This window comes from Siphateles boraxobius, unplaced genomic scaffold (assembly GCF_051911475.1).
Source record: "Siphateles boraxobius isolate OS27281-9 unplaced genomic scaffold, OSU_SipBor_1 22, whole genome shotgun sequence".
NCBI lineage: Eukaryota > Metazoa > Chordata > Actinopteri > Cypriniformes > Leuciscidae > Siphateles > Siphateles boraxobius.
Window position 1 is genome coordinate 10,087,486 of NW_027508833.1, and position 23,322 is coordinate 10,110,807.

General features: G+C 43.6%; 1 protein-coding gene and 1 long non-coding RNA gene across 2 annotated transcripts; both read left to right on the top strand.

The window, feature by feature from the left end:
* Nucleotides 1-56: 56 nt before the first annotated feature.
* On the top strand, nt 57-520 carry LOC143746337 (uncharacterized). The gene is made up of 3 exons (XR_013206502.1): nt 57-92; nt 168-299; nt 407-520. It is a non-coding gene; the product is annotated as an uncharacterized LOC143746337 (long non-coding RNA).
* Nucleotides 521-9,836: 9,316 nt separating this feature from the next.
* Nucleotides 9,837-14,732, top strand: cox7a2a (cytochrome c oxidase subunit 7A2a). Its single transcript, XM_077238595.1, has 4 exons — nt 9,837-10,006; nt 11,982-12,071; nt 12,737-12,821; nt 14,529-14,732. Exons 1-4 carry the CDS (start codon nt 9,872-9,874, stop codon nt 14,585-14,587), a joined length of 369 nt encoding a protein of 122 aa, XP_077094710.1. The 5' UTR covers nt 9,837-9,871; the 3' UTR covers nt 14,588-14,732.
* The last annotated feature ends 8,590 nt before the right edge of the window (nt 14,733-23,322 follow it).

Below are 23,322 nucleotides of genomic sequence, written 5' to 3' on the forward strand. Positions count from 1 at the left end.
ATGGAGCAATTTTAATCCACTTATATTTTTCTTTAAGGATGAGCAATGGATGTTAAAAAAACGATGACGCTCCATCATGCTTCATCTTCAAGGTAGTTGAATAATGTCATATAATGTGCTTTTTAAAAAATTTTAAGGGCCTGTGCTAACTGTTGCTATCTTTTCAGTTATCAGGAGCTTTGCTGAAGAACATACTTCTTGAAGTTGTTCTTCAAGAAGGAGATGCTGCCTACATGCCCCTGTCATTGGCTTGCTCAAGGTTCAGGGACATAGTTGGGGATGACAATTTCAAGAATCTGGTACACTTCTTATGGCTAGAAAGTAAATATTGACATTAAAAAATAAAATGCATAACAAGAACATCATTGATAATGTTAAATGTTATGTTCATTTTTTTTCACCTCAGGTGTTGCATGCTAGAAAAATAAGTCGTCTCACTACAAACAGCTCTTCTGGAGGATGTACTCAATCTCCACTTGTTTGGAGTGTGGGTTTGAGTACAAATGCTGCACACCTGGTATGTTTTGTGTAAATTGGTGATGAATAAACTAGTTGTTAGTCTAAAGGAAAACTAAAAATCTCATTTACTTATGTCATCCCTTGGAGTTTAAAAGTTCTGGACACCATTCACTTGGCATGGACCTACAGAGCTGAGAAATTATTCTTAATGTTTGTAAATGTTCAATGTCAACTATAAACCCTAATTCTTATTGTGCTTCTTGTGTATCCACCAGGTTATGCTGGAAAGAGAAAACGTGGCGAGCTCCAGGGCATTTAATCAGAAACCTTCCACCCTGGATTTTGCCGTTTTCACTGCATGCAGATCATTTCTAATGAGCTGATAGTGTCCTTACAAATAACAAAAAAAGACTAAAAATAATAAAATAAAATAAACACTTTTGCAATCAATTCTGAGTAACTTGTACATGATTTTATTCATTGAAAAAATAATTTATCCACCCTGAGATTTAAATGTAATATGTGTAACACATATATTTGTAAATAACACATTTAATTAGAAAATGAGTCTACTATATAAAAAAATTGTTTTTCATGTATTTACACTTCCGCCACTTACACTTACACTTACACTTCACTTACACTTTACACTTACACTTACACTTCACTGAGTCCAATTGTATCATTAATATGTTCATTTACTTGATATTGTAGAATATTCTTGAATAAGGCCTACAGCCTGATGAATTTAAAACGCCATCACCTTAAGTATGGTAAAAGGTGTTAAAGACGTGACGTCATCATTGGCAGTGAGTGCTATTGCACACACAATAAAAACAAAGCTGTAAGAAATCAGACCATGATGAGGAACGTAATATTTGATCGTTTATTTTCATTACTGTCGCTACTTCCTGCCATACTCTTTCACCGCCGTCGGCAATGAATGACAGCTTGGGGATTTCCGCATAAGCTCCTCCCACTTGCGGCATAAACTCCTCCTACTTGCACATATGTGAAATTCCTACTACTTGCGGCATAAGCTCCTCCCACTTGCGGGGTAAGCTCCTCCCATCTGCAGGTCTCCGGGCTGCAGCGATACATACATGAAATGAATGGGAGTCTATGGAGCTAGACGGCTAAATTTGTCTCTTTCACCCGATTGCCATTGAGAAACCTCAGATTTGATTGTAGATTTTGCAAGTTCAACATGGGTTATAGGTCGAAAGTTGAATGAACGAGTAGGCTACTTACGTCCTTTCGATTTCTTACAGGTTGAGTTGTTGTTGCCCATTACACGCTAGCATTCTACTAATTAACGCTGATTGGTCATTGAAGGACTGATTACGAGCAGAGATACTAGGCTTGTTTGAGATGAGCAAAATCTGCGCAGAACCGATCACCGGTGATCAGCGCGTAATGCATGCCGGTTAGAAATGTGTCCGAGTGCGGTCCGCCTTGCTCTGATGTCATGCTGATGTGTGTCAAAAAGCTCTCGCGAGCGCAAGGCGCACTCGTCGGATTCTGCAGTCGCGCGCAGTTGCTCTCCACCGACTGGGCTGATCAAAAGCCTGATGGGAAACGACTTGCTGACGACACAGCTTAATGTTGATTGGTTTAAACAACCGTGATGTATTGTTCTCTTTTAAAATGTTTGATTTTAAAACTCGGATATCTTGTTTTATGTGTAGGCTGTTATATGTGAATATTCCCAAACTCTCAGACAGTGCGATCTCTATGGGTTATGCAATGTCATTTTATTATATATATAAAAAACACATAGCCTATGTCTGTATTAAAGATAAAATAATTGATAAACACTTATTTGGAATGGAATTAAATAACAAGTACTTTGGGTGTCTTGCTCATTATATTTATTTTCATATAAAAGCAACAGAACTTAAATTACATCCAGTTTATTAGCAACACTGGGCACGAGCGTGAATCCCGGGAATCCCGCGATATCCATCATTGATCTCGCAGGTGTCAGATCCACTGCGAGAAGCGAGAACTGTCCGGCTTGCCTGCGCTTTTCTCACTCCTCCTCTCACTGCAGCCGCCTACTCTCGCCTTCATTCAAGGCGAGGCAAGGCGCATCTCAAACAAGCCTAATGCTTGATGAGATCGTGGCATCCGAAGCGGGACCAGAATGTGTGTGTGTGTATTTTCGGCGTGTTTTTTTAAAACAATAAAACTAAAACTCTTCTAGCATGTGTATTTACCATAGACTGTAAAAAAGGTACCCGTGTCAGCTGTGTTGTCCATATCTCGAGAGAAAAGAAAGTGCAGAGCGCGAAAGCACCAAGGTGACTGAAGGATTGCCGTAAAGCAGTTTTTATTTTTATTAATAACAAGTAATACAAGAACCGGAACAAACACCAGAGGAGGAAAAAAATGAAAAAGAAACATACCAAAATACAAAATGTACAATAATAATACATGAAAAAAGAAAAGAAAAAAGGCGATACTGTGGAAATTGTAGTAAATCGCAAGAGACAACTTCTCACATTGAGCACACGAATGCGTGTGTCGTTTATTATTGAAAACAAAAACACTCAACTCCAAAATGGCGCTGACTAGCGTCTCACGTCATCACGCATACAGAACATTTAAAGGGACCACGATCCCTGAACAACAGTGAGGAACAATGCCAAGAACAAAGGTGAATTATGTATGTCAAAGTCACTACACACGTCCCCCCAGAATTCACCATATCAGGAGAACCAAACAGTCAACGGGGAGGTGGGCGTATCAACCTGCCACAACGGCTGCGCTGCACGGAAGGAGGAGGAGACCGCACTGCAGCCGGCAACCCGCCCTGGCACGGGTGTGGGACATGGAGTGTGGGAGGCTTGGGAGGGAGGGGAGCAAGGGGTGGGGGCAGAGCAGGAGGCCGTCCGCGCCGTGGGACCTGGGCCAGGTCAATAGGCCTGGCCACGTCCAAGTGAGCCAGTTTGAGGCGGTCAATAGAGAGTCGCTCCGGTTTCCCGCCCCTGTCCACCACAAAATGTTTGTCCCCCTTCTCCAAAACCTGAAATGGGCCCTCGTAGGCCGGACGTAGAGGTCCCCTGTGGGCATCGTGGCGAGTGAAAACGTAGTCAGCCGTCTGAAGTCCAGGGGGTATGTGTGACTGAGGAAGGCCGTGATGGGAAGTAGGGACAGGTGCAAAAAGCCTCGCATTGTCCAGTAGAGTGGACCGCTGAAAAGTAGCAGACCACGGAACCGTGGTGCTAGGGACAAAATCCCCTGGTACCCGCAGTGGCTGTCCATAAACCAACTCCGCGGATGAGGACTGAAGGTCCTCCTTTGGCGCGGTCCTGATGCCCAGCATCACCCACGGGAGCTTGTCGACCCAGTTGCTGTCTTTGAGGCCAGCGCGCAGGGCAGCCTTCATTGACCTATGAAAACGTTCACAGAGTCCGTTAGCTTGCGGGTGATATGCGGTCGTACGTGGAGTTTCACTCCGAGGCTCTGTGCGACAGCGGCCCACAGCTTAGAAGTAAACTGTGCGCCTCGGTCAGAGGAAATGTCCGAAGGAGTGCCCGAAACGTGCAACCCAGGTGCCAATAAATGCCCGTTTCATTTCGGAAGACGTCACTGACGTCAAAGGCACAGCCTCGGGCCAGCGGGTGGTCCTGTCAACCATGGTGAACAAATATGTGAAACCGTGAGAGGAGGGCAGAGGACCAACCAGGTCCACGTTTACATGGTCAAAACGTCTTTCCGGAACCGAGAAAGACCCTAACGGGGCTTTAGTGTGGCGATGGACTTTGGCCCGTTGGCATTCAACACAGGTGTTAGACCAATCCCTAACGTCCTTCTTGAGGCCGTGCCAAACAAACTTCCCTGCCACCAGTCTCTGTGACGCTTTCGTACCCGGGTGGGAGAGACCATGGACGGCATCAAAAACTTGTCGCCTCCATCCCGAGGGAACTACCGGCCGAGGACTACCAGTGGAGATGTCACACAGGAGCTTGGTGCCGGCATCGCCAAAAACCACGTCCTCGAGCTGCAACCCTGTAGCAGACATCTGGGTCTGTGGCCTGAGTCGCTGCCATGCGGTCGTAATCCAAACCCAGGTGGACTGCCCCAGCCACAGCCTGTGATAGGCAGTCCGCCACCCGGTTGGTATTACCGGCGACGTGCTGCAAGTCCGTGGTGAACTCAGAAATGTAGGACAGATGACGTTGCTGGCGGGCAGACCACGGTTCAGCCACCTTGGCCATGGCAAAAGTCAACGGCTTGTGATCCACAAAAGCGGTGAAATGTCGGCCCTCCAGCAGGGAACGAAAGTGTCGGATAGCGAGGTAGAGACCCAGCAACTCCCGGTCGAATGTGCTGTACTTCCGCTCACAGGGGCGCAGCTGACGGCTAAAGAAAGCCAGCGGCTGCCAGGCCCCGTCTACCCACTGCTCATATACAGCACCAACAGCATAGTCCGAGGCATCCGAGGAGATGGAGATGGGGGCTGTTGGAGAAGGATGTGCCAACATGGCGGCGTTAGCTAGGGCTGTCTTAGTGGCAGCAAAAGCCCTGTCTCTACTCTCATTCCAGGATACAGCGTGCTTGGGTTTACCCTTCAAGGCCTCATGCAAAGGCTGCATGAGCTGAGCGGCTCGAGGGATGAAACGGTGGTAAAAATTTACCATGCCGAGGAACTCCTGCAGGGATTTGACAGTGAGAGGGCGCGGGAACTGTGCAACCGCCTCCACCTTTGACGGGAGGGGGACTGCCCCGTCCTTAGTGACTCTGTGTCCTAGGAAGTCGATGGTGGTCAAGTCGGACTGGCATTTGGCGGGGTTGATAATCAGTCCATGCTGGCTAAGCCGCTCAAAAAGGGTTTGGAGGTGCGCGAGGTGCTGAGACTTGGACGTGCTCGCTACTAGGATGTCATCCAAATACACAAAAAGGAAAGGCAGGTCCCGCAACACAGAGTCCATGAGTCGTTGAAAAGATTGGGCGGCGTTTTTAAGGCCGAACGGCATGCGCAGGAACTCAAACAAACCAAACGGTGTGATCACTGCCGTTTTGGGAATGTCCAGTGGATGTACCGGAACCTGATGATAACCTCTAACAAGGTCCACCTTCGAAAAGATCACTTTGCCAGACAGGTGTGCTGAAAAATCCTGTATGTTCGGGACTGGGTATCGGTCAGGTGCCGTTGCCTCATTAAGCCGCCGGTAGTCGCCACACGGACGCCAGCCGCCACCAGGTTTGGGGACGATATGAAGAGGCGATGCCCATGGGCTGTCGGATCTGCGGACTATTCCCAGGCGCTCCATGTTCGCAAACTCAGCCTTTGCAACGGCAAGCTTGGTCGGGTCGAGGCGCCGAGCACGGGCATACACGGGCGGACCAGTAGTGGCGAGATGATGCTCCACACCATGCTTCAAGGCAGATGCAGAGAAAGTGGGCTGAGTGAGAGCTGGGAACCTGGCAAGCAGACGGTGGAAATCATCAGAAACTGAAAGCATGCTAGACAGTCGTATGGAGTCGGGCCCGCTGAGCGTGCATGTATAAGAGCAAAACGTGACGGCGTCAATCAGGCGGCGGTTCTTTACATCTACCAACAGTCCATGTGCACACAAAAAATCAGCACCGAGGAGGGGAACGGCCACCTTTGCTGTAACAAAGTTCCAGCCGAAGCGCTGTCCTCCGAAACACAATTCGACGTACCTTTGTCCATAAGTGCGGATGGGGCTTCCATTGGCAGCTTCCATAGGGGGGCCGTGGCTGTCAGTCACCATGTCCAAACGGGATGCAGGCAGGACGCTCCTCTGTGCTCCTGTGTCGCACAGAAAACGCCGTCCGGAGATTCTGTCATGGATGAAAAGCAGCCTGCCTACGCGGCCGACACTCATGGCCACTACTGAGCGCCGGCCCCTGCGTTTCCCGACCCGCCAAAACTGCATGGTAGGCGACATTTGTTAGCCTTAGTTCCAAACTTCGCATGGTAAAAACACAAGCCTGAAGGTTGTTGGGGGCCAGAAGACTGCTGCCGCCGAGAAGTGGTAGCCTCGATAAAGGTGGAGCCGTCCCGTGTCACCGAAGCGATGTGCGCGGAAAAAAGCGCGGCCGCGCAATGTCCCTGACTCGCCAGGAAAAATTTATCAGCCTCCTCGGCCAGTCTCCGACAGTCAGTGATTGTGGTGTTGGCTAATGCAGCTCTCACTTGTGAAGGCAGCTGACGCAGGAAAAGCTGTATAAAAAGAAAATCGGGTCTGTGCTCACCCAAAAGATCCAGCATATGATCCATGAGCTCGGACGGTTTGCTGTCACCCAATCCTTGAAGGGAGAAAAGCCTACCGGCTCTCTCAGCGTCCGTCAGTCCGAACGTTTTTAACAGGTGGGCTTTGAATGCTGCATACTTCTCAGTTTCCGGAGGGTTTGTAAGAAGGCTCACCACTCTCGATGCTGTTGCATTACCGAGAGCCGACACAACGTAGTAATACTTTGTTGTATCCGCGGTGATCTCTCGTAACGCAAACTGCGCTTCAGTCTGGGCAAACCAAGCCGATGCCGACGATTCCCAGAATTCGGGGAGTTTGAGGGTGACAGCGTTCGTGGCCATGGTCGTGTTGGGTCACTGGATACGTCCAGCAGACTAATGTCGGGGTCACCAGTGTGGAAATTGTAGTAAATCGCAAGAGACAACTTCTCACATTGAGCACACGAATGCGTGTGTCGTTTATTATTGAAAACAAAAACACTCAACTCCAAAATTGCGCTGACTAGCGTCTCACGTCATCACGCATACAGAACATTTAAAGGGACCACGATCCCTGAACAACAGTGAGGAACAATGCCAAGAACAAAGGTGAATTATGTATGTCAAAGTCACTACAATACAATCAATTAGAGAGTGTTAGAATAAAAAAAATGCGACAGTTTTGAAGAGAGCACAACAAGACAATGTTTTCCTTGCTTTGGCCTTCTCTGAAACAGAAAGCTTATGAAGGTATTAGTGAAATTCGTTGAGAAAATGTTTGAATAATGGCTTATGATTGGAAAATTTACATATATGAAATTTCGCTAGGAGAAGAAATAGATTTATAAAGTAAAAATCGTTCTCAAAGTTTTTCTTCGTATTAGTAAAACAAAATAAAACATGTTCCCAAAATAAAGAAAAATGAGGGTACACAAAATCAGTAATATACCTGCAAAAGCTCTTCCAAAAAATGTTGGTATTTACAGTCCCAAAACAAGTGTACAGTAGTTTCATTTTGTTCATTAGCCTACAGAAATCACATTTTATGCAATAACACCTGTGGGGATAGCATCAAAAACGATGGCAAACTCTGTAGGCGAGAAAGGAAAATTTAATTTTTCCAGGAATTCACCATACGTATCACTGGCGTAGCCACGTAAAATAGATGCAGAATTCTTTTTTAACGTTTTAATAAAAACGTTTCCTAAACTTGGACTATTGTTGTTTACTTAAAATATTTGTACATCCAAAATGTATTTTAATTTTTAAATTATTATCGTTAACAAAATATCTGCCGACATTCGGACTGCCAACCAATCCGCAAACAACCGCTGACTGGTAATACGGTTGTGCTGTTCCCGCAGCCTCGTGAGGAGAAATGGATACAAATGAGCGCAGATCACACAAAGAAACTTAATGAACATAGAGCGGTTAAAAATTAATGTGGAGTATTTATATTTATAACATATGATATGATACAGTTAAGCAACATCACAGTGACCGCGAGTGCTGAATACAATCACGACTGAAAACATGACACTGATTTCATATGACAGTTCAATAAACAAGTCATTAATATCAAGTCACTTACATTTTAGACACAATATTGACTGTTTTTGTTCTATTTGAGCAGCGAAAATAGTTCCAAACAAACATCCCAAGAACCACAGCGCCGCTCACCTGAACACATAACCGCATTAATGCATGATTCAGCGCTTTGAATGCATCGATTCATTCGAGTCAAAGATTCAATGACCCATTAAACAACTGCCTCATTCCTTAACGATTCAGCCGTTTGAACGAATCATTTGAATGAATGACTCAATAACTCACTCATTAAGACGGTCACCTGCCGCCCCCTACTGGTGGTTTAGTTTCGTTTTTAAAAGTAGGCTATCATTCTTTCCGATATGTCATATTTGTATCTTCAAAACATATTTAAAACAATCTCATAACATTATTTAATGCAGTTGTAATTTTTCATTGTAAATTTATTAATTTGATTGGTAACAGCATAGTGTCTTATTATTTCAATTGAATTTATTGATCAAATCTAAGAATTTAAAATGAAAGATGAAGCATACATTTAAACCGATTTCTGGATTTTTACTTGGACAAGAGAATGGCCGATTTACTTTTTCGAAGGACAAGCATATGTAAAGCCTTATAGTGTTTAGCCCTGAGTTATATTTTATATACTGTAGGCCTAGTATTATGTTTATGTGGCAAGCCAGTTTTACACATCAGCCCAGTCCATTCTGTAAAGTTAGTGATACGCCGGGTCAAGGTTTTTTGCACATTAATTTGACAATAAATGTGGCACACCCAATTTTTCTTATGCACACCCAGAGACGCTTTTCTGGTTACGCTAGTGATACGTTTATAGACCGCAGACGATATAGACACCCATTCTCTTAAAAAGATCACGTACTAAGGTAATATTGCCGTAAAGCAGTATCTCTGGTGAAAAGATGTGTATGACGTCATTGACATTTTAAAATACTTTTTAAAGCAAATGAGTGACTCTAAAAAATCTAACACCCAGCAATGAGTAATTTCTTTGCATCTCATTTCGAATACAACATTCAAATTACTAGACAAAAATTATATCCTGAGAAAAGTGGATTTTGAGGGTAGCTCCATAGACCTCCATTCATTCTGCACTCGTCCTGTGAGCGGCCTCATATGGAACCAGAGTGGAACTGCAACCAGTTCAGAAGCCGGAAGTGTACTGAGTAAAAGTCCTCCCCATATTAGACATTCTCAAACGCTTTTTAATTGAACAACCCAAAGGTAAAGCGTGATTTTTTTTCCCAAACCACTTCAGCGGAAATCCCGCCCTGCAGCCGATTTCATTGGTTTAGGTTACAGTGACGGGTAGGTTTAGGGATCAGTGTTTGGTGTAGGCAATCAGTACAGTGATTGACATGACCAATGAAAACTTTAGAATCGGCTGCAGGGCGGGATTTCCGCTGAAGTGGTTTGGGAAAAAAAATCACGCAAAGGTAAAAGGTCACTCGGCTACTCGAATCGTTTTTGAGTCATTTTATTGGAACGGACAGTCCGGACGAACCGATTTGCTAGAAAGAATCTGGCGAATTCGCTTACTCGAATCGTTTTTGAGTCATTTGGAACGCATAGTCCGAACGAACCGTTTCGCTGTAAAGAACCGGATCTCGCAGCTCTCCTGTCCAGCAGGAGGCAGTGATGCGGTGTTTATTCTGCGTCAAACTCGAGCTGAAGAAGGAAGTGACATTTTCAAGTGTCCTTGTACTGGTGCGGCTTCCTGAACATCACGATCTGAAGGAGAAATCATTCATCACCATGTTTAGGCATTTAAGGGTGAGATTTAAGATCTTTATCATTGCATTTATCTGGCGAAAACGATTGAACATCTTCTCATAACACAGCCTGATTAGATTTGGCCAGAATTAGAAGCACTGTTAGCCTAATAGCAGCTCTCATGACCTCCTGCCCATTAACTGTTACTTAAGATTATCAAGCATTTGTGTATATGTTAGTTTATAAACAAAAATTCCGTGTAAGAAAAAAAATACTAATACTGTTTTAGTATATTGAAATGTAAATCCATGTAATTACTTTAACCAATCTCTCTCAAACTCGATACATGAATCATCACATTATGAAATAAATGTTTTTCTCCAAAACACGTTGGCCACAATTATTGGCACCCGTAGAATTTAAGGATAAAATGAAGTAAAATAAGGATATTTTGAAGTATATTCCCATTAATATTTACCTTTTTGTAGCACACCAGGGTGACTAGGAACATGACATTGTCTAGCTATGAATTATTGTTTCACAGTAGTTTAAATATGAGGAAACCTAAAGGCCAAATTCCCTTAATCATCCATCACAATTAGTAAAACCAAAAAATATAGTTCTGATATGCATCAAAAGATTGTTGAGCATTAAAAAAGAGAAAGTGGCTGTAATAAAATAGCTGAAGAATTGAAAATCCCCATTTTGACCATCAGGGCAATAATTAAGAAGTTCCAATCAACTAAAGATCTTACAAATCTGCCAGGAGGAGGACGTGTGTCTATATTGTCTTAATGGACGGTGAGGATAAAAGTTTGAGTGGCCAAAGACTCTCCAAGGATCACAGATGGAGAATTGCAGTTCTCCAAACTCATCAGGCATTATAGGAGAAAACTCAGAGCTGTTATCTTGGAAAAAGGAGGTTGCAAAAAGTATTTAATAAAAGGTGTTTTCGTAGAAAAGTATTTAATAAAAGGTGTTTTCGTAGAAAAGCATTTATTTCATAATGTGATTTACCCCCACTTTCAATTCTTTTACTGCAACGAAAGGTTAGATTTGTGCAAATTTTTTGAATGAAAGATCAAAAGGATCAATGCAGATTTATTTTCTTACAGCCATTTTTGATCATATTTACCAGAGGTGCCATTAAAGGGTTAGTTCACCCAAAAATGAAAATTCTGTCAGTATTTACTCACCCTCATGTTGTTCTAACACCATAAGACCTTCGTTCATCTTCGGAACACATATTAAGATATTTTTGATGAAATCTGAGAGCTGGATCACTCCTCCATAGGCTTCTTCAGGGATTGAAACTTCCCGGACTCGAAAAGTTATTAAAGACATCGTTAAAATAGTCCAAGTGACTACTGTGGCTCAATCTTAAGTTTATCAAGCGACGAGAATACTTTTTGTGTGCGCAAAAACAACGACTTTATTTCAACTATTCATTTCCTTCTCTGTAGGCCTATAGTCAGTTAACTTAGTATGATTGCGTAGAGCTACGTCACACGTAGGCTCACTATTGGCCGACGCTGGTCATCTGGGTGATGCGTGTGACGTACAACAACAGAAGCTTACGCCATTACACTAGTGAACTGACTCAAGGCCCACAGAGAAGGAAATGAATAGTTGAAATTAAGTCGTTATTTTTGTTTGTTTTTGCTCACAAAAAGTATTCTCGTCGTTTGATAAACTTAAGATTGAGCCACTGTAGTCACTTGGACTATTTTAACGATATCTTTAATGACTTTTCAGGGCTGGCAACTTTCAATCCCTGAAGAAGCCTATGGACTAGTATGGAGGAGGGATCCAGCTCTCAGATTTCATCAAAAATATCATAATTCGTGTTCCGAAATCGAACGAAGGTCTTACGAGGTTGGAAGAACATGAGGGTGAGTAAATACTGACAGAATTTTCATTTTTGGGTGAACTATCCCTTTAATTCTGACCACAACTGTATTTCGCGTACTTTTCGTGTTTCTGTCTGTCCCGTCCCCCGTCAAAAAATGAGCGTTTTTTTGTTGTTGTCCGCCAGACCCTGCAGCAGTTCTCCAGGAGGACCGTGTCCAGTAGCGCACCCAGACAGCTGGAGAATAAAGTCCCGGGAAAGCAGAAGATATTTCAAGTTAGTTCTGATCTAATCCAACTGGACATTTAGTCAAATCCTACGATTTCACAGGTTTAGTTACTACATCTTTGTATTCCTCTTTGGCACTCGCTAATGGTAATGTAAAAGTTAAGAATGTAATTTGTTCCCAGGTTCTGGACTGATATTGTGGATGAACAGATAAGTACGAAATGATTCGCTAGTAGGGTTCACTTGTACAGTAGGCTGTATATTACTAATCACTGCATGTGTAATAATACTGAAATATTATGAAGTGTCAAATTAAACAAGTAGTTTAAAGCTTCACTTATTCTATAACTGCGATTTCATTGCCTTTGATGCTGGAACATTTTGCTTATGGCAGTCTGGCGCTAAGTTGAGGATGGCTGTTATATTATACTGATATATTAGAATTCTTAAGAAAACAATATTTTCTTTAAATTGTTGCTATGTGACTCAGATCAATCTTGAATGTTCAGTTTGTGTTGGTGGTCTCGCTTACAGATGTAAAATTGAGCAAAATAAGTTATTAAATTAGATCTGTAGCATTATTCTTACTTCCTAAAGTGGAAAATCAGAATTAGGATTTTCTTCTTTGTACTTTTTTTGCTTTACACTTGTGTCCCCCTTAAAAGTAAGTGTTAAAGTATCAAATACTAATATGTCATTTCTGCTTCTTTCAGGAAGACAATGGCATACCGGTTCATTTGAAGGGAGGCGTTACAGATGCTCTCTTGTACAGGGCGACTATGGCCCTTACTGTCTTTGGTAAGCTTTATATATTTGGCTTGCTATTTTGGCATTCATTTGTTATTCGTGCTTTATCAGTCTTTTATCTGGAAATCCATTGACATTGGATGTAGTCATAATACAACATTTAACAGTCAAATTAATTTAACATTTCATTTTTTTTGGCAAACAAAGTGCTACACAACTGAGGTTTATCGGTAAAATTTAAAAAATGGAACAAAAGTTGTATAATATAAAAAAAAGTTTTAATAATTGTATTTTTGGAGAATGTTTTTGTGGGTCCCTTCCATACGTCTACAATGATCATGACGGCTGTCATGGTCCAAAACAAAACCACGTAAAAGTAGTTCTTGCATATTGTGCTTTACTCCAGGTTATATTATCTGAAGAAATGTGAGAGTGATATAATCCACGGCTAGCTGTGCGTTAAACGATTTAATCACGACGTGGAGGCAAAGAACCACCTGACGTGAGGCGGAGTGCATTAAAGCACAGCTAGCCGTGGATTATCCCGCTTATACCAGGGTCATTTGCCAGCATTGACAACTTAAAGCGGTTATTGATGTTTGCAGCGCAATATTTGACCGGAAGGATAACTGATGATTATATTCGTCAGTCACGGCTCGTTAGAGCCAGCATTCTGCCCTCTTTGAATGAAACACAAAGATAAAGTAGTGCGTAAGATTACATTTATTTAAATGAGTGAATTATAGCATTTATTTTAATTCATTATCACGAGAGTGAGATGAGAGATGTGTGTGAATTACCTGCATCTGTTCAGCATCTCTCTCTATTAACATAACTGTCAGTTTAAATTACTTCAAAACCAGCGATGTTGCCCTCTCAATGCTGAGAAATAAAATAGCGATTCAGTAGCTGAGCTTTTTTTTAAATAAATGTTGTGGGGAAGTGTTAAGTTTCTGTGCTCCTGAATGTTTCTGTGCAGTACGATCTCTGAGTGACGTATGTGTGCTTCAATGAAAGCAGTGCATTAATATAGAACGGTGATCAAACTTGACTTCGAACTACCTGTGCATTAAAAAGATTTATTGCACACCTTCCAAGTTCCAGCCAATCAGAATCGAGTATTCAGACAGTCCATGGTATATATGCCGAATACACCCATGTTCGCATCCAGATTCCAAACTGGCAAGCCAATGGCATAGTTATCATTGATTGGTTCTTATGATTATTTATTGAATTCTAGAATGCTAATGCAGCTAGACATGATACATAAGGGAAGATTATCAGCGAATTACATTTTAATTTTCGTCTCTTCCTCACTCAAAGACATTATATAACTTCATAAAACTTAGATTGTAGCACACACACAACGTTGAAAGGGCTGCTTTTATGGTTCTTTTTTTGTCCTTTGTGGACCAGGACAGGTGTTTTGTTTGTTGTTGTTTTTTAAGTTGAAAAATGACAGCATATTGGTTTGGAGAAATACAAATGACACTTTAAAAAAAAATTGTTTTAAATATATTTCTTTATTTATTAAAGATGGTCTGTTCCGAGGGTACATATAGTTAGCATTCTGATTTGTGTATATGATCGAGAAACATGTGATCAAAGGTAACCCCCGCAGTACAGTTGCTTATATTCATTGACTGTCTTTACGGGTTGTTGGTCATGATGTTTTGTACTTTGTGCTCTTTCCAGTGTACAAAATGAACTGAATATGTATTTATTTTCCTCTATAAACAACAACTATTCTCTCCTCAGGGTGCGGTTATGTGGTGTATTCATTGCTTGACGCAGCACTGCCCAAGAAGAAGAATTGAACATGCCTCTCTATTCATGTGTCTGAGTTGTAAAGATCTCTAATCCTCAGAATTATGTCTTGTCATTTATTTTGAGTACATTGGATTCATATTTATTGATTGTAATATAAAGCGCAATCATTATGTAATAAAACGTTCCACTGTACGGAGTCTTTGTGTTTTAAGTTCTGCTCTCAACTATATTTTTACTACATTTCATTACATTTAAAGTAAGATAAAGCAGAAGCTTTTCTTCCGTATCGTGACATTCCCGAGTGTAACGGATTATCGAATAAGAAAGAATGTTGGATGGAGACTAGGTTAAATGAATATGTTGTTGATTGGATTTTGAGATGTGGGCTTGTCCCAGTGGAGTCAGATGGAGGTGAGCTTGCAGGGGCGGAGCTTAACAGGACTAAATGATTGGAGAAGTCCTGCATACATCACCAGAAAGAAATCTGTAATTTTCAACGGAAGATCCAATGATATTTTGAGGTAAAAAATGAAACCTATACATGGAGAATTTTGTTTACAATAAGATCTATGGCATATATTTAGATGTTAGTGTGATTTAATTTTTTTATATATATGCGTGTTAAAAACACTATGCACTTCATAATATGTCTGATAATTGTAAGCTATACACAAAGAAAAATTCACACAAAAAAAAAAATCTCATGATTTGTTGTCACAACTTTTTATCTTTTGTCAAATCAAATTTGACAATGTGGTTCAGATAACAATATTGAGTTTCTATTTATTAAACAAATCTCCTTTGTTGTATTAACTCAGATTTTTCTTTTAAATGAAATAAAGATTTTAAGGCAACCAGGTAACCTACTTTAAGTTAAACCAACAATAATTTTTACAGTATACAGTGTAGTATATGACAATTCTGCTATGTAGAAATATAGCATGCTAATAGTTGGTTTGCAATAGTTCTCTATGGACTTTCTGCTGAAAATAGTAGCCAACAAATAAGTCAAAGCTTGGTCAGTAGTGTTTAAATGAACAGGGTGAGGTACATTCCTACATTTTGGTGGATTTTGGACTGCTGGTTTGTTTTAAAAAAGAAGCTAAAATTATATTATTTTTAAAAACAAACTGGTCAAGCTTAGGCTAGCAGATGATTTACATTTAGGAAGAATTTTAATAGATATATTAAATCTTTTTTTTTTTTTTAAACAAATTTCATTTCCAGTGCAAATTGACAACAGGGTGAATGTTATGTTTCTAACAGATATGACTAAAAAAGCAAGAAAAGTAAAGTTTATATTTGTTTTTGGAGTTACCTTCCCTCCAAGGAATGCCACTTCTAGCAAGTCATGCAATTTAATACTGATTGAAACTTTTCAGATCCTGATAGCAATCAATAAAAAAGTGGTCTAACATATATATATATATATATATAGACCATTCCATGAGACTATGCAGACAAACAGCAGACACTGTTTACAGTTCCTCCTGAACAAAATCAACGTGTCTTATCACACCATGTCATAATTACCGTAATTAAGAGTTGGCAACATGCAACATTTTACTCGGAGCTCATCGCGTTCTCGGACTTGGAATTATGCAGTTCTCTGGCAACACTATCAATGTCGAAATGAATCTGCTGCACTCAGTTGGTACAAGAAAGAGCTTGTAAGTTGTTTACGTTTACTATTATTGTAATGGTATGTGCTTTGATACATTAGGTAATTCAACGCAGTCTCGTCTCATGACACTTTGCAGAACCTGCACAAGCCGTGTGTGTTCACTTGTTTAGGAGAAAGCGTAGCTTTGGAGACACTCTAAAGCAGAGGTCTTCAATCCTGGTCCTGGAGGGCCGCTGTCCTGCAGAGTTTAGTTCCAACCCTAATCAAACACACCTGAATCAGCTCATCAAGCTCTTCAGGATCGCTTGAATATACAAAGGCAGGTGTGCTGAAGCAGGTTGCAGGCCCGGTTCTAGAACCAAATCACTGAGGGTGCTTCTGAAAATAGTGAGGGTGCTTACATAAACATAGGAAATGGCTCCCAAAGTTGTTATCAGTCTGAAAATAGTAGCCTACCTCAAAATAGGGCTGAGCGACATCTATTGTCTACGACAATATTGTAATTGCTTTTATGTTACAGTAAACGATATACGATCTGGCATGATCGAGTAGCCTATGTCCCTCACTTTGCAGAAAACAAACAAAAACATGCCACGCAAAGCCTATACTGTGATGGTACCCTATAGTTCAGACCATGGCACGTGCATTTAGTGATTTACTGCTGGTTTAAATGCAGCTAGAATGGCCAAAATTCAAAATATGGGGGGAAATGCCCTGTACGAGTTTTTGTCCTTTACATTTATATCTTGCTTGAGCCAATTTCGTATGTCCATGATTAACAATGGACTATTAATATTTTTAGGCTACCTAAAGCCCCGTCTCAGAAAGTCAGCTAACGAATTTCCTGAGCGGGACGCACACACGCAAGCAAATTGGGCAATTAAAGAGACAGCTTCACCTATGCGAATCACGATCGCGAAAGGACACACAACCAATCAAATGCATTAAACATAATGCATAAAGCATTATGAAATAATTTCTGATTTGATAATCGTGTTAATGGATTTATTTTATGTATATGTATGAGTGTGAAATCCGTCTGTGTTTCTATTGTCGGTAAAATCTCGTTTACATGTGGGCTATTAAAAATTTCATCTGAGGGTGCTTTCACTTTTGTTTGAGCACCCCCGGGCCTGGCAGGTTGGAACTAAACTCTGCAGGACAGTGGCCCTCCAGGAGCAGGATTGAAGACCTCTGCTCTAAAGGGAGGGTGGGATCTCATGCTTTCAAAGCTACATAGCTAGCTTCTCCAAAATTGCCTACTTTAAAGGGTTTGTTCAACCAAAAATTAAAATTCTGTCATCTACTCACCCTCATGTCGTTTCTCAACCGTAAGACTTTTGTTAATCTTTGGAACACAAATGAAGATCTTTTTAATGAAATCTAAATCAGGGGTGTCAAACTCAGTTCCTGGAGGGCCACTGTCCTGCAGAGTTTCTCCAACCAGCTCCAAAAACACCTGCCTGGAAGTTTCTAGTAATCCTGAAGACCTTGATTAGCTGGATCAGGTGTGTTTAATTAGGGTTGAAGCTAAACTCTGCAGGGTTGTGGCCGTCCAGGAACTGAGTTTGACACCCCTGCTTTAAATAGTTCATAAAGAAATCATAAAACTAATTCCTATGAATTGAGCGGTGTAGTGTAGTTTAGTTTATATTCTTAAGAGATGATAATTTTATATGATGAACAAATTGAATTTAGGCTTTACATATAAACATTTATCAGCAGACATAAACGTATCTCAAGCTGTCTGGCGGACATCTCGGCATGGATGAAGGAACATAACCTGCAGCTCAACCTGGCAAAGACTGAGCTTCTCATTCTCCCTGCCAATCCGTCTCTACAGCACGACTTCACTATCCAGCTAGATTCTTCCTCAATCACCCCATCAAGGTCGGTCAGAAATCTTGGAGTAATCTTTGATGACCAGCTAACCTTCACAGACCACATTACAAAGACAGCTCGATCATGCAGGTTTGCAATGCACAACATCAGGAAGATCAGGGGCCTCATGTACAAAGACTTGCGTTGAATTCATACTAAAACATTGCGTACGGACAAAGCTGTAAATGTGCGTACGCACAAAAAAAAAAAATCTATGTATGAATCTCTGCGTACGAAGGATCCCACGCATATTCTCTTTGTACATCCCAATTAACGTAACAATGAGCGCACATGCACGAGCACAACGCCCCAACCAGTCTCCTCCCTTAATTAAATACATTTAAATATGGTAATGAGTCAACTTTGGCAAAAGAAAGGAGTAAGAAAATGGCTAAAGCAAGCGGCAAGAAGCGAAACTTTACAGAAAGTGAATCGGAGGTGCTACTATCGGAGGTAGAAACGAGAAAAAAATATTTGGAACTTTGTCCTCCGGAATTAATAACAAAAGGAAAAAATATGAGTGGGAGAGTTTGGCTGATGCCGTCAATGCGTGGGATCTAAAAGTCGCACTGTAAATGACCTTAAAAAGAAATGGTCTGATATAAAGGTGGACGTTAAATGGAGAACTGCTGCGCACCGACAAAGTGTGGGCAGAACAGGCAATGGTAAAGGGGTCGATGAACGTACACCCTTTGAGCAGAGAGTTGCCTCAATTATGGGTGACACTTTACTCTCTGGAGTAGTATCTGCTGCTGTGGGAGACTCGGATTTACTACAGGACTGCCACGAAGGTAACCGATATTATCTGCACATTTATTGAATGGAAATGTTTCCTATTCACGTATGCAAATTCTTCTTCAGATGGCGCCTTTATAGCAATGTGTTGTGGAGTCGATCGCTCCGATTACATTAGGAAAACCGGCTATCGCTGCAAAACGTCTCGGTTACGTATGTAACCCTAGTTCCCTGATAGGGAACGAGACGCTGCGTCAAACGCTGCGGGAACGCCCCTGCGTTGTGCGTCATGAAGCACGTATGGAATCAGCCCAATGGAGAGATGAAACGTCATAGGCGGGTGACGTCATCGACCAGGAAACTATAAAGCACCCCAAAAACACAAGCGCATTAGCTTCTGATAGGCTTGAAGGAAGCGCTAACGGGAGTGCCGGGAGTATGGCGGAGCGACGCAGCGTCTCGTTCCCTATCAGGGAACTAGGGTTACATACGTAACCGAGACGTTCCCTTTCAAGGGAACTTCGAGCTGCGTCAAACGCTGCGGGAACGCGAATACCCACGTCGCCATAGGACCAAATGACCGTCATGTGAGACTAGCGCACAGAGGACGAGAGCACCTGTGCCCCAGGGGTAGAGCTTAAGTCTAGGTCATAGAACTTAATAAAAGTATGCGGTGAAGACCATCCAGCCGCATCACAAACATCACTCAGGGAAACCCCCGACAAAAGAGCTTTAGAAGCAGCCATACTCCTGGTAGAGTGAGCTCGGACAACCAAAGGTGAAGGCTGGCCAGCCGACTCATAAGCAAGTGAGATAGCCTCAACCACCCACTTGCTCATTCTCTGTTTAGACGCCGGACACCCTTTCCTGGGTGGCCCGAAACATACAAAAAGTTGTTCTGATTTCCTCCACAGGGCAGCTCTGTGGACATAAGCGTCTAATGCCCTAACAGGGCAGAGTGAATTAAGTTTCTCCTGGTCCGATGACATAAATGGAGGAGGACAGAAAGCCTGCAGAACCGTAGGTCTAACAATATTAGTAGGAACCTTAGGAACGTAACCTGGTCTAGGATGCAGAAAAGCTTTAACCATGCCAGGTGCAAATTCCAGGCACGAGGGTGAAACCGACAGAGCCTGCAAATCTCCGATTCTTTTTAGTGAAGAGATAGCAAGCAAAAAGATAGTCTTAAAAGTGAGAAACTTCTCGGGAACTTCTTCGATAGGTTCAAAAGGAGCTAGGGAAAGACCTTCTAATACAATGGCCAGATCCCAAGTCGGCACCCTCGTACGAACTGCTGGCCTCAGCCTCAAAGTGCCACGGAGGAAACGAGTTATAAGCGGGTGTCTCCCAAGAGAAACTCCACTGAAAGGGACGTGGTAAGCAGCTAGTGCCGCCACATACACCTTTAGTGTGGAGGGGGATAACCCTGTGGAGAAGCGCTCCTGCAGGAATTCCAGCACTGCACCCACTGGGCAGTTAACTGGGTCCTGCAGGTGTTCTCCACACCAAGAAGTGAAAAGTTTCCACTTCAAGGCATAAAGCTTCCTCGTGGATGGAGCTCTGGAGTTAAGAATGGTCTCAACAACCTCGGTTGAGAGACCGGAGTCTATGAGCTGGGCCCCCTCAGAGGCCAAGCCCACAGTTTCCACAATTCTGGGCGGGGGTGAAGTATCGTGCCCCCCCGCCTGGGAGAGTAGATCCCTCCTGACCGGGAGCTCCAAAGGAGAACCGTCCAGGAGAGAAATCAGGTCCGCAAACCATACTCGGGCCGGCCAGAACGGGGCTACTAGTAGTAGACTGACCCCGTCCCGGCGGACCCTCTCCAGAACTCCTGGTAACAGAGCAATCGGGGGAAAGGCGTACAGACGTGACCTCGGCCACGGCTGCACCATAGCATCCAACCCCAGGGGGGCTGGAAGAATGATGGAGAACCACCGATGACAGTGAGTGGTCTCCTTGGAAGCGAATAGGTCCACCTCGGCGCGACCGAAACTCAACCAAAGGAGCTCCACCACCTCGGGGTGGAGTCTCCATTCCCCTGGCCTCGGCCCCTGCCTCGACAGGGAGTCTGCTACCACATTCAAATACCCAGGGAGATACATTGCTCTCAGAGATAGTAGCTTCCCTTGGGACCACAGGAGGATCTGACGGGCCAACTTGTAAAGCCGGCGAGACCGCAGGCCCCCCTGATGATTTATATAAGAGACCACCGACGTGTTGTCTGATTGAACTAACACATGATGGCCTCTCAGGTCTGTTAGGAAGTGTTTCAGAGCCTGAAACACAGCCAACATCTCTAGACAATTTATGTGCCACGAAAGATGATGATCCTGCCACAGACCTTGGGCTGGGCGACCACTCATGACCGCCCCCCACCCTGTGAGGGAAGCATCCGACGTTAGCGTTATGCGACGACAAAGAGCCCCCAGCACAGGACCTTTGGATAGGAACCAAGTTTCTCTCCACATGACCAGAGCACGAAGGCAGCGCCGCGTGACTTTGAACGTGCGGAGCGGATTTCCCCTCGGGGAGAATCCCTTGGTCCTGAGCCACCACTGTAGCGGTCTCATGTACAACAGGCCGCAAGGTATAACGTTGGACGCTGCTGCCATCAGACCCAACAGTCTCTGAAACTGCTTGACAGTGAGTAGCTGGCCTAGCTTCACTTGTTTCACAGCTGAGAGAATCGAAGCGATGCGGGTCGGAGAGAGTCGCGCCCGCATCGATACCGAATCCCAAACGACACCCAGAAAAGTGGTCTTCTGGGAAGGAGATAATACACTTTTCTTTGCGTTCAGCCTCAACCCCAACTTTCTGATATGAGCGAGGACGACATCTCGATGCCGAACCGCCATCTGCTCGGTCTGAGCTAAAATCAACCAATCGTCGATGTAATTGAGAACACGAATGCCCTGAAGCCTCAGAGGCACTAGTGCTGCATCCATGCATTTCGTGAAAGTGCGGGGAGATAAAGCTAGGCCAAACGGAAGAACCCTGTACTGGTACGCCTCGCCCCCGAAGGCGAACCTCAGGAACTTCCTGTGTTGTGGAAGGATGGACACATGGAAGTATGCGTCCTTCAGATCTATCGTGACAAACCAGTCCTCGGACCTGATTTGAGACACGATCTGCTTGATAGTGAGCATCTTGAATTTTAGCTTCCCTACCGAGCGATTCAATATGCGCAGGTCTAAAATTGGACGCAACCCCCCATCCTTCTTTGGAACGATGAAATATCGGCTGTAATAACCTGACTCCAAACTGGGAGGAGGAACCCGTTCTATAGCCTCTTTTTGAAGGAGCGTTTTCACCTCTTGTTCCAATACCAGAGCCTGCTCGGGGCCCACCACTGTGTGCAGAACCCCTCTGAATTTTGGTGGACGACACCTGAACTGGATAGCATAACCCTTTTCTACTGTCTGCAGGACCCAATGAGATATTTTTGGAAGGCTTTTCCACTCTGCCAGAAATTCTACTAAGGGTACCAGCCTCTCGAGACTGGCCTCTGGTGTAACTTGAGCAGCAGACGCAGCGCCCTGTAACGGCGCACCGGCAGGGAACAACTGGTCTGACCGCTCTGAGACCCTCCTCAGAGGGAGCGAGCGTCCCTCGGGAAAGCGCTCGCTGGGATCGTCTGTGCCCCGGCATAAAGGCGGGGTTGGCAGAACGAGCCCCTGAGGGCACCGAGGAGGAATGGGCACCGTAAAAAGAGGTGAACACCTTTCCGCCTCGGTGGGGACCACCCTCAGCATCCTGAACGGCTTGGCGTCAGGACTTCTTCTTAGCCGAAGCCTTCTTAGCCAATATAACTGTCCTCAGATCAGTTCTACTGGGAGAAGGCTTCGGCTGAGAGTGTCGCGGCTGAGCCCACTGTCCAGCAGGGGGAGCACGAGACGCGACACTCTGCCTCTGCTGCGCTCTATGTGATGAGCTCGAAGACGGCCGGGGCTGCTCCCGCCCAGCAGCCCCAGGGACATGAACTTTAAGGGGAAGAAACTTTTTAAAAGCTGCAGTTTGTTTCTTTTCTTCTTGGAATTTATCGATAACTGAATTCACAGCATCACCAAACAACCCCATGGGAGAAAGAGGAGCATCTAAAAGAAAAGCTTTTTCTCTCTCTTTAATATTAGTCTGATTTAACCACAAATGTCTTTCTGCGGCCACCAGAGCTGCCATAGAACGACCCATTAATTTGGTCGATTCTCTGGTGGCACGCAGGGATAAATCAGCAGCCTGACGCAGTTCGCGAACTACGTCAGTACTGACCTCCTCACTCTCACTCATGTCCCTTAGCAGATCAGCCTGGTATGCCTGCAAGATTGACATAGTATGCAGACATGACGCAGCCTGACCTGCTGCCGAATATGCTTTACCCACCAAAGCCGAAGTGTTTCTTAAAGGCTTGGTGGGTAATGCCGGTGCCTTAAAAGATGATGCTGCTTCGGGGGAGAGATGGCTCGCAAGCGTCTCTTCCACACGAGGCAAAGCACCATAACCATGAGCCTTGGCTCCCATAATATTAGCGTATGTTGAAGTCTGGGG

Coding starts and splice junctions, on each gene's coding strand:
- cox7a2a (XM_077238595.1), top strand. CDS start 9,872: ATGCGGTGTTTATTCTGCGTCAAACTCGAGCTGAAGAAGGAAGTGACA. Junction 12,072..12,736: donor GAAAGCAGAAGATATTTCAA/GTTAGTTCTGAT, acceptor TGCTTCTTTCAG/GAAGACAATGGCATACCGGT. Junction 12,822..14,528: donor TATGGCCCTTACTGTCTTTG/GTAAGCTTTATA, acceptor TTCTCTCCTCAG/GGTGCGGTTATGTGGTGTAT.